The sequence below is a fragment of the Myotis myotis genome, unplaced genomic scaffold (genome assembly GCF_014108235.1).
Source record: "Myotis myotis isolate mMyoMyo1 unplaced genomic scaffold, mMyoMyo1.p scaffold_m19_p_1, whole genome shotgun sequence".
NCBI lineage: Eukaryota > Metazoa > Chordata > Mammalia > Chiroptera > Vespertilionidae > Myotis > Myotis myotis.
Genome location: NW_023416313.1, coordinates 197,917,144 through 197,927,789, shown reverse-complemented (window position 1 = coordinate 197,927,789; position 10,646 = coordinate 197,917,144). Strand labels below are relative to the sequence as shown.

At 37.7% G+C, this 10,646-nt stretch overlaps 1 protein-coding gene across 6 annotated transcripts in view; it reads right to left on the bottom strand.

The window, feature by feature from the left end:
- Position 1: 1 nt before the first annotated feature.
- The window catches only part of MPP5 (membrane palmitoylated protein 5), a 90,764-nt gene continuing 80,119 nt past the window's right edge, over positions 2–10,646 (bottom strand). For 5 of the 6 annotated variants that reach the window (XM_036310349.1, XM_036310333.1, XM_036310313.1 and 2 more), the window contains 2 exons: positions 9,190–9,300; positions 2–2,936 (listed from right to left, as the gene is read on the bottom strand). In XM_036310349.1, coding sequence (XP_036166242.1) covers positions 2,760–2,936; positions 9,190–9,300 — 288 coding nt within the window. In that variant the 3' untranslated portion in view covers positions 2–2,759. The remainder of the gene's footprint in view (positions 2,937–9,189; positions 9,301–10,646) is intronic. The other variant, XM_036310357.1, reaches the window with a different exon arrangement.

Sequence of the window (10,646 nt, the reverse complement as noted above, 5' to 3'; positions counted from 1 at the left end):
GTACTTGGTGGCCTTTTTTATTTGAAATATAATTTTACTTTTTATTTTTACAATACAGTGTGCAGTATAACATCTCAAAATAATAGAGTGCAGATACAGGACAAGAGTACAAAGGAGGATTAACAATGTCAGAAAGGTCACCTTATTAAGGCTAAATCCCTGGTTCATATTTTCACACATTCATAAAATTACATTCAAATTATTCCTTATTGATACTTATTCCTTATGCCATGAGAAAAGGGAAAAAAATCCAGACATTAGATTTTCATTGATAGCAAATCTGGATTAGTCTAAATACTGTTCTCCTTTTCATTTGTTCTGACTTAAGATTTACTAAAGGGAGATATTTCCTTATTTGAACTAGCACGTGCATTTTATTAGCTATTGGTATCATTCCTATAAGTGGTTAAGACCTCCCCCACTCTGGGGTCTCCAATCAGAACCACAGGGGGCAGGAAATGGAACTGGCCACAGTGGCTAGGTGTACAGCAAGGGTTGTTTCCATTTTCCTTCAAGGAAGTTAGCAACAACTCAGTGTTCACTTTGCTGAGGGACTGTGTTCACTATCAGCACATCCATATCACTGGGAGAAGCCTTTCTATACCTCTACATTGCTGATGAGGAAAGAACTGTAAGACTTCATTGACCCCCAAAATATCTCGTCACTTTAGACTTCCTAAAGCATACTATGGGATGGCATGTACTCTGGTTTGGGATTTGCTTGTTAAAGCCATATCTGAGTCTTGCTAGCACATGGCATATGTGGATCAATGGTCTGCAGATTAACTCAGGGAATGGAACAGCCACTGACTGACACTACCTGAAATCTCATTCTAACGCAATTCAAGCTGCCAACATTTTAAATCTTAGAGTTAAAAACAGTTGTCAGTTATGTTAAGCACCTCACAAAACTCCACTGTCTACCACTGACTGCCTTTCATTTCCGAGGAGAAAAACTGTAAGACTGAGAAGATGAAGTGCTTATATTCCTTGGTTTCCAATGCTAAACATCAGTGTGAGCTTTGCACTTCCTGCTATAAACTTGGAGTGTTTCAGACCTGAAGAGACGGTGTGTATGGAATTCCTTCTCTTAACCCAGGATGTTTCTTCCTAATGAACATCTTGAATTTCCACATAAGATACACACTGCAGCCACTTCAACACCATGCAAATTTGAACAGAAAAAGGCAACGTATAAACTGTACATTTGTTCAAATATAAGTATGTAGACAAAAAATCAAATATACATATGACACAAACTACCCATTAAAAACTGCTTACATTAAATTAAGTGACAATTCAATATTATTCCAGTGTTTAGCTTTGAGAACAAGAAATGTAGCTAAAGTCATCACAAAAATAAAACGACATTCACATTTGAGGTTGTTTGTCACACATCACACCATCCCTAAAGGCTTGAAAAGACTACAAATCAACTTTCCATGCCAGTGTGAAAATCCCCTTAGTTTAAACATTTATGATTTAACAAGCTATTGCATTATGGTCCTAAGAGACAGATGTTGTTAGGACAAAGGCCTCTATATATGTTTAACTTCCCCCACCCCCACCCATGTTCCTTTCCTTAAAATGTCAAATGACTTTCAGGTCATTCTTTCCTTCTGATCTCAAAGTCAATTGTCATAGTATTTCCCTCAGATATAATTTTAGTCCAATCTGAACAAGTGTTGTGTTAACAACCATTTGTCAATCTATTAAATATTAGTATACAGTACAGCAGCTATATTCATCACAGAATTCCAGTTTATTACCTGTATATAGCACAGTCATCAAATTATACTGTGCTCCTATATAAAAAATGCAAAAACTGTCAAAGGTGCTATGTCCTTTCATGTATATAAAAAACTTCATTATGAGAAACTTTAATAATCAACACAGTTTATATGAACATCTGCCATTCATAAAAATGTAACTTATACATTCTGTTGTACTATGCAGATCAGAGAAAGGAAGCAAGGTTATCAAATCAGTTGTGACAATTTAAGGAAAATTCAAAAAAATCATATCTTTCAAAAGACCATCATGCGCTTAACTAGATCAGAGTCTGTAGTAAAGTCCAATTCACAAAGCTTGAGCTAAAAACTGGTGCTTCTAACGGAATGTTTTTCAAGAATTAAAACAAGTGAATTCAAGCCTACGAGTAGCTCCAGACCAAAGTGGCACCTTAAAAAATATTTTAATTACTCTAAACTATTTAATGTATTTTTTGTAGTGAGTTCTTGAAATCTGGTGCGTATATACTTTCAGCACAAAAAATTTTTAAGGACAGTATTTCTGATGACTAAGTCAGTTATCTAACTAAATAAAATTTTGCCCAGTACACAGCAGCACAGTCCCTACCCACCCCCCAATTCCCATGAAGTCATTTAAGTTAACTGTTAAATAACATTAATATTTGTAACTATGTGAGACATGGGCTGCTGAGTATATACACACACGTTTTTGATGGAACTATGCCTAGGCAGAAAAGATTTAAGTGAAAACGAAAGGTTTTTACATGGATAAAACCTTTGAAAGCTTACATTTAGAATCCCCAAATGAGGCAAGAACCAAAAGCCATAGGGAATAAAGACTGCTGTGCACAAATTAGCTACGGGGATTTTCTTCTCACTAGTTTGAGATCTAGCAACAGGCGTACATTGCGTGCCACCTTACCCTCACAGTCTTGCTGAAGTATCAGGTTTACCTTCGTACTGGCAGTGCCAGATCAAGTCCAATCATGCCACAGATGGATGTTTCCTTCACCTCAGCCAAGTGGACGGCACCCACTGAGGTTCAGTATCAAGTTTGTTAATTAACCTAAGTAATTCCTGATAGGCTTTATCAAGATCTGAATTCACAATTGCCGTGTCAAAGTAGTGACCATTGTTCTGCTCCATTTCTCTAGTTTTCTCAATGATTTCTCTCAACTCTTCTGGCTGTAAAGAGTAGATAAAAAGTGTAAAGTTAACGCCTTACCACAGGTGGCCAAGGAACAAGTAAACTGCTTTCCTTCTCTCACAATACTCCCCCTCAGGAGCTCCTCCCAGCCTTGTTGTGCCCACAGTGACTTCCTTTGCTCTTCTGGCATCTTCAGGACTCACACTGTGAGTCATTTGGGATGCAATATAATCTATTTATACTGTGATTTAGGTTTTCATATGTTTCTGTCTTATCTCACCCACAAGACCTCAAGAGCAAAGACGGTTACTTTGAGTTCCCCACAGACATTCATTTTAAAATGTTTTAGGGCATCCTAACCTCTTCCTAAAAAGAACATCTTCTGTAACACCGAGTGAACCTTTTTTTTTAAATTTTTTTTATTTTTTTTTTTAAATATATATTTTATTGATTTTTTACAGAGAGGAAGGGAGAGGGATAGAGAGCTAGAAACTTCGATGAGAGAGAAACATCGACCAGCTGCCTCCTGCACACCTCCTACTGGGGATGTGCCCGCAACCAAGGTACATGCCCTTGACCGGAATCAAACCTGGGACCTTTCAGTCCGCAGGCCGACGCTCTATCCACAGAGCCAAACCGGTTTGGCCCGAGTGAACCTTTATGGGTGGAGCAAGAGTGGCAGGACCCAAAGCGCCATCTATTCTTGGCTCTTATAGAGCCCCTGTTCTTTATTGCAGAGTTAGGCAAGTTAAACATCTTATTGGAAAAGCAATCAATAGAATGGGTATCTTTTTTAATGAAAATATTGCTGGTCAACCCAAGATTTAATAATTGAATACAGCTGACCCTTGAACAACACAGGTTTCAACTGCACAGGTCTACTTATAGGCAGATTTTTTTCAATAAGCATCTGTATAACTTTTCGATCCGAGGTTGGGAGTCTGCGTATGTGGAGGGCCAATTGATCTACACCATTTTATACAGGGGACTTGAGCATCTTCGGATTTTGGTATCCAGTAGAGGCCCTGAAGCCAATCCCCCACATGTAGCTAAGTACATACTCAGCTTAATATGTTAAATTTCTACTCTGTTTTCAATACACAAAGGTCTTTAAGATGCAAAAACTATACTAAGAAGAGTTTGGGAAACAACACAGAGCAGGCTACTTTCAAATATTGGGTAAGGGAAACAACTATTTCACATAGACAAGCAGGTGGCAAGGCTGTGTGCCTCTGATTATCAGGCACAATTATTCAAGAAAGTGAAACTACCTCCAAACCACCCCTGTCAATAAAGAAAACTAAACTCAAGTCCAAATGTGTGATATAAAAGTTACCCACTATATTGGACCCATAATACAAAACTAGTTATATCATTTAGCTGGTTGAACTTCTGTAACAGCAGGAACACATATTAAAAGTCTGACAGCTCTGGCTTGTCCTGAGGCAGTGGCTTGTGTAGCTCTCTCATTTTCATTCTGGAATGTTGTGCATCTGGTTGTGGTACACAGAATCCTTTGTTCCCTAACAAGGACTCTGCTACACTATTGTAACCAAACACACTGACATTCTTGCTGAAACTTATGTCTACTCAAAGCTTAAGAGTATTGAAAGAACATTCCAGAACTCAAAACAGAATATAAACTTTGTGGTGCTGGAGTTGAAATGTAAATGTTAAACCTAAAATCTTACATAGATTCATATGAATATCCAATCTACCTAGTTTTTATCAAAATTAAGGCATTATTTAATCTTTTCCCAAAAATGGCTTTTATATCACTTATTTTGTTTTAATTTCCTCTTATTATTCAAATTATAATTCATGACTAAAATGAAACAAAATGTTTTTGCTCAAAATTAGCCTATAGGGAAAGTGACTAAGTTCAGACTATCAGTTTGCCACTCTCAAGACCCCCTTTAACAGAACAGATTCTGAGATTCAAAGTACGATCAATTGATTTTTTACATTCTGTACCCAGAGAAACACCATCACTTTCCTAGCTAGCACAATTTCATTCACTTAAAAGTGAGGATTTGTTTTTATTCAACACTTCTATTCTGTGAGTGATAAAGCACTATTGGAAATACCAAAGGAGATAAAAATAAAACATAAATGAAATTAAAAGGCAACAAATACATCACCCTCTATCCAAAAAATACAGAATATATATTCTTACTAGTGTGCATGGAACATACACCAATACAGAACACAAGTTGGACCATAAAATAAGGTTCAACAAATTTGAAAGACTGATATCTTACAGAGTATGTTCTTTGACCACAATGGAATTATAAATCAATAAAATATTTTTTGAAATCTCCAAACAGGTGGAAATTATATACTTCTAACAACCTATGGGCTAAAGAAGAAAATGACATAGAGAATTAGAAAGTATTTTAACAAAATAATAATGAAAAATATAACCTCAAATTCTATAGGACACAACACTAAAGAACTGAGAGAAATTTGTAGCTTCATATTAGAAAAGGAGATTTAAAACTCATCTACTGAAGACAGTAGAGCAAGTACAAATTAATGCAAATTACAACAAAATAATAAAAATAAGACATGTCAATTAAATAGAAAACAGACAAAAAAATAAAGAAAATTAACAAAGACAAAAGTACTCTGATTTAGTTCTTTTTCTAAAGGGTTTCACTCATTCCTTTTAATTTCCATATAATTTAAAAAAATATATATTTTATTGAATTTTTACAGAGAGGAAGGGAGAGAGATAGTCAGAAACATCAATGAGAGAGAAACATCGATCAGCTGCCTCCTGCACACCCCCCACTGGGGACGTGCCCTCAACCAAGCCACACTCCCCCAACCGGAATCGAACCTGGGACCCCTCAGTCCACAGGCCGACACTCCATCCATTGAGCCAAACCGGTCAGGGCTCCATATAAATTTAAAGTCTTTTCAATTTCTACAATAAAGCCTGCTGAGATTTTTTGAAATGGTAACAGATTTCTTGATATATATAGTCACAGAGTTGTGCAATCAACACCACAATTCAATTTCAGAACATTTTCATCACTCCCCATCCCCACCCCCCAAAAAACTATACCCATTAGCAGCCACTCCCCGTTTTCTACCACCCCCAGCCCTAGGCAACCACTAATCTACTTTCGGTCTCTATAGAATTGTCTATTCTGGGCATTCCATAAAGTGAAATCATACACTATATGGTCTATGTTATACTATGTATCACTTCATTCCTTTTTATGACTGTTTCCCAAGACTTAAAATAAAGCTACAGTATTCAGTGCAATATTAGCACAAATATGTGAATCGAGTTCAGAAATAATCTATAATCTCCCCTGACACCCTCCTCCCTGATCCTCCCCCCTTACCCCCCCTGCCAATATATGTGGTCATTTTCTTCTTACAAAAGTGCCAATGTAATTCAATGGGAGAAAGGATAGTTTGTTTTTTTTTCTTCAAGAAATGATTCTACAGCAACTGGATAGCCACATGTGATTTAAGAAACAAAACAAAAAGCCAATCTCCACTCTTGCCTCACACTGAAACAGAGATGAACCTGAGATAGATCACAGAACTGAAAGTAAAAGCTAACACAAGAAAGTTTTTAGAAGAAACCGAAGGATAAAAGCTTCATAATCCTGGAGTAGACAATTTTTTTTAGCATAAGAAAATCGTTAACTATAAGAAAAATGAAAAAAGTGTACTTCATTAAGATTAAACATTTCTGATCTTCAAAAAAATTAAAAAGATACAAAGACTGAGAAAATATTTATTTACAGATATAGAGAATAAGAAAAATAACAATTAAAAAAATAAGACTTGAGGCATTTCACAAAAGAACATGCCTAAACGATTATGTGAAAAGATGATATCATCAGTCAACAGGAAAATGTATAATAACACTTCACACCTACTAGAACTAAAAAACTGCTACATACAATAGTAAAAGTTGGTAAAAAGGTGGAGCCAATGGAACCAAAGTGAGAGCATAAAATGGCAAAATGTTTTTAAAACAGTTTGGCAGTTTTTATACAGTTAAACAGGCATGTAGCATCTGATGCAATTCAAGAGGATGAAAACATGTCTACCAAACGACTATGAATGTTTAGGGCAGCTTTGGTCACACTAGCTAAAAATTGGAAACCACCCAAATATTTTTAACTGGTAAACGGACAAATTGTAATATATTTAGATCATCTATATATATAAAAGCCTAAGCGACCATCACAAATGAACGGACGACCGAACAGGCTATGTGGGGCGACCAGGCCGGCAGGTGCATTAGTGAGGGACGACCAAATGACTGAGCAGCAGGCTGCAAAGATGGCGGCGCCCACAGCCAATAAGGAGGGATTATGCTAATTGACTGCCATGCCCTCAAAGTTAGCGGCGCCCACAGCCAATAAGGAGGGAATATGCTAATTGACTGCCATGCCCTCAAAGATGGCGGTGCCCACAGCCAATAAGGTGGGAATATGGTAATTGACTGCCACGCCCTCAAAGTTAGCGGTGCCCACAGCCACATGATGGCTGGCAGGGGAGGGCAGTTGGGGGCAACCAGGCCAACAGGGGAGGGCAGTTGGGGGCGACCAGGTCAGCAGGGGAGGGCAGTTGGGGGCGACTGGGCTGGCAGGGGAGGGCAGTTGGGGGCGACCAGGTCAGCAGGGGAGGGAAGTTGGGGGCGACTGGGCTGGCAGGGGAGGGCAGTTGGGGGCGACTGGGCTGGCAGGGGAGGGCAGTTAGGGCAACCAGGCTGGCAGGGGAGGGCAGTTGGGGGCCATCGCGCCGGCAGGGGAGCAGTTAGGCATCGATCAGGCTGACAGGGTATTGGTTAGGGTGTGATCAGGCTGGCAGGCAGAAGCAGTTACGGCCAGGCAGGCAGGCGAGCAGTCACACATCCCCCGAGGGATCCCAGATTGGAGAGGGTGCAGACTGGGCTGAGGGACAACCCCCACACTGCACAAATTTCGTGCACCGGGCCTCTAGTGGTGTATATATAGCACTTAGCAATAGAAGATATGAACTACTGTTAGATGCAATATAGGTCAATATCAAAACATTATGCTAATTTAGAGCCAGATGCAAACTTAAACATACTGTGTGGTCCCATTTATATTAACTTCAAGAACAGACAAAACAAATCTATAGTGACATAAAGCAGATTAGTGGTTGCCTTGGGAAGACTGCAGGGGTATTAACTTAAAAGGAGCATGAGAGAATTTTTTGGAGTGACGAAAATGTTCTAAATCTTGATTGGCATGGTAGTAGCACAGGTATGTGTTTTGCCAAAACTCATTGAATTATACAAGTAAAATGTATGCATTTTATTTATGTACAGTAATTTCAATAAAGTTGATTTTTAAAAATTAGAAAATTCTAATTAGAAAATCAAGCATATTGTATACCATTAAAACATGTTGGTACTGATTAAGTCCATGCTTTAAAAATAGGTATAATTGGTATCTTTCTAGACCTCACTCAAATTAGGATGGCTAATTCAAAATAAAGTATCTTTCTTTCAAGGAAGAGCATTATTACATGTTTTAATGGCTTTTAAGGAGAGTTAGGGGCATAGCAAATGAAATAAGTGACTCCACTATTAAATACAAATATTATAAAAATCAGAAAAAAACAAGGAAGAGTAAATATTTGTTACTTTGACAAAGTAATCCACATGATAGTTTTTAGTTCACACATTTAAATAAAAAGCCAATGCTTTCTGATTACCAGTATACTATCACTGAATTATTAATGTTTAGTATATAATAGACTACCTCAAACATGTCCAGCATCTAAAATAATTTTAAAAATTTTCCATTTCAGATCATGTAAGAAGATCAAAGGGAGGAGCCAAACAGAATATAAAGTTTCAATGAGAAAAAAGAGAAAAACAAGGGCACTCAATGTTGGCTCCCACACATGCAGAATATCTACGGAGAACAGTGGGCAATCCCTAAGAATATGACGATCCCTTTTTGTGTGTGTTAGAGGTATCACATAATCCCTGCTGGAAATACACACATCCACGTGAAGATCAAGGAAGTGTTAAGGAAAGCCAAATCTGACCATACATTTGGGGTACAATAGGGAATGTGTGGGGAACAACAAGAGAAGCCACCTTCTTTGGAGAGCTGCACAGTCCAACCAGAGACAACCATGGCAATATGGGGGAAAGTGATATGGCAGAAAGAATAATCACTTTGAAAGCTCAAGCTGATGTAGTTTTTAAGTACTGTGACATAATAGGCCATGAGTGTTTCATGTTTACTTTTAGTGGAATAGTACAACAATATAAAACTCTACCTTTGGATTCTTGCCCTCTTTGGCCAACAATGCCCGAAGTCTTTCTTGTGAAGGGGGGGCAATAAAAATAATATATGGTTTCAAGTCTGAATTCCGGAGAGTCTTCAATGACTGAAAAGAAAAGATATTTTGGATCTTTAAAATAATTGTCATGATTTAACTACTTCCCAATAATATACTTGGAATATAATAATGTCATTAAACAGCAATAACAACATAACCTATGAGTGTTTCCAAACATCTTTGTAACAAAAAATTCAGAATATTTTAAGATCCTACCATTCACTGTAAAAATATATTGTGTACCTATAAAATCACACACACACACACACACTACTGGCTCACTCTTTTTATGTAATGAAATAAAAATGAATGACTAAAGGATTACAACTATGTAATGTTAAAACACCCTGCTTTAAGACCACATGCAGATTATAACAACCATATTAAAAATCCATTTTAGAGAAGGTAGAAATGAGCAGTCACTTTACAATGTGCCAGGGTCTAAAGGAAGCACAAACCGAGAAAAACTTCACACACACACACACACAGGCACACACACAACTTTGGAAAAGCACATCCACGAAAAGGAGACTATCTGAATTGGGAGGTGTGGCTTTCTTTCTTTTTTTAAAATTTTTAAAAAATCCTCACCTGAGGATATTTTTCCATTGATTTTTAGCGAGAGTGTAAGAGAGAGGGAAAGAAAGAGAAATATCCATGTGAGAGAGACACATCGATTGGTTGCTTCCTCACAAGCCCCGAACAGGGTCTGGGCCGGGGAGGAGCCTGCAACCAAGGTATGTGCCCTTGACAGGAATCAAACCTGGAACTCTTTGGTCCAGAGGCGGAAACTCTATTCACTGAGCCAAACCAGCTATGGCGGGAGGTGTGGCTTTCACCTCACCTTTGCCACCACATGACAGTGTGCCATCAACTGAAGCACTCCATCAAAATGGGAATTACAGGGACATACCCCCCTTTTATTAACCTAAAAACATTAAGACAGTATGTTTAACTTCTCAATGTTCTTTGGTACATCTGTTGGCACAAATAATATAAGAATTCTGAAGGAGTTTAGTAAAAACACCTATACTTCTCTCAAATGTTTACAATTGAAATAGTAGACTAAACTCTTTTATCTACTAAAAAAACACAAAAAACAAAGAAAATCTATTATTTCAAGAGAGTCATTTTATTTATTTTCATTATTATTATTTTGTAATCCTCATTAGAGGATATGTTTTTATTGATTTTTTTAGAGACAGAGAAAGGGAGAGAAAGAGAGAAAGGGAGAGAAAGAGCTAAACATCGAGTGGTTGCTTCCTGTATGTGCCCTGACCAGGTATCAAACCTGCAACCTAGGTATGTACCCTGAATGGGAACTGAACTCATAACCTTTTGGTGTATGGGACAACACTCCAAGGGAACCATTTTAGAGTCAATTTCCTTTCCTA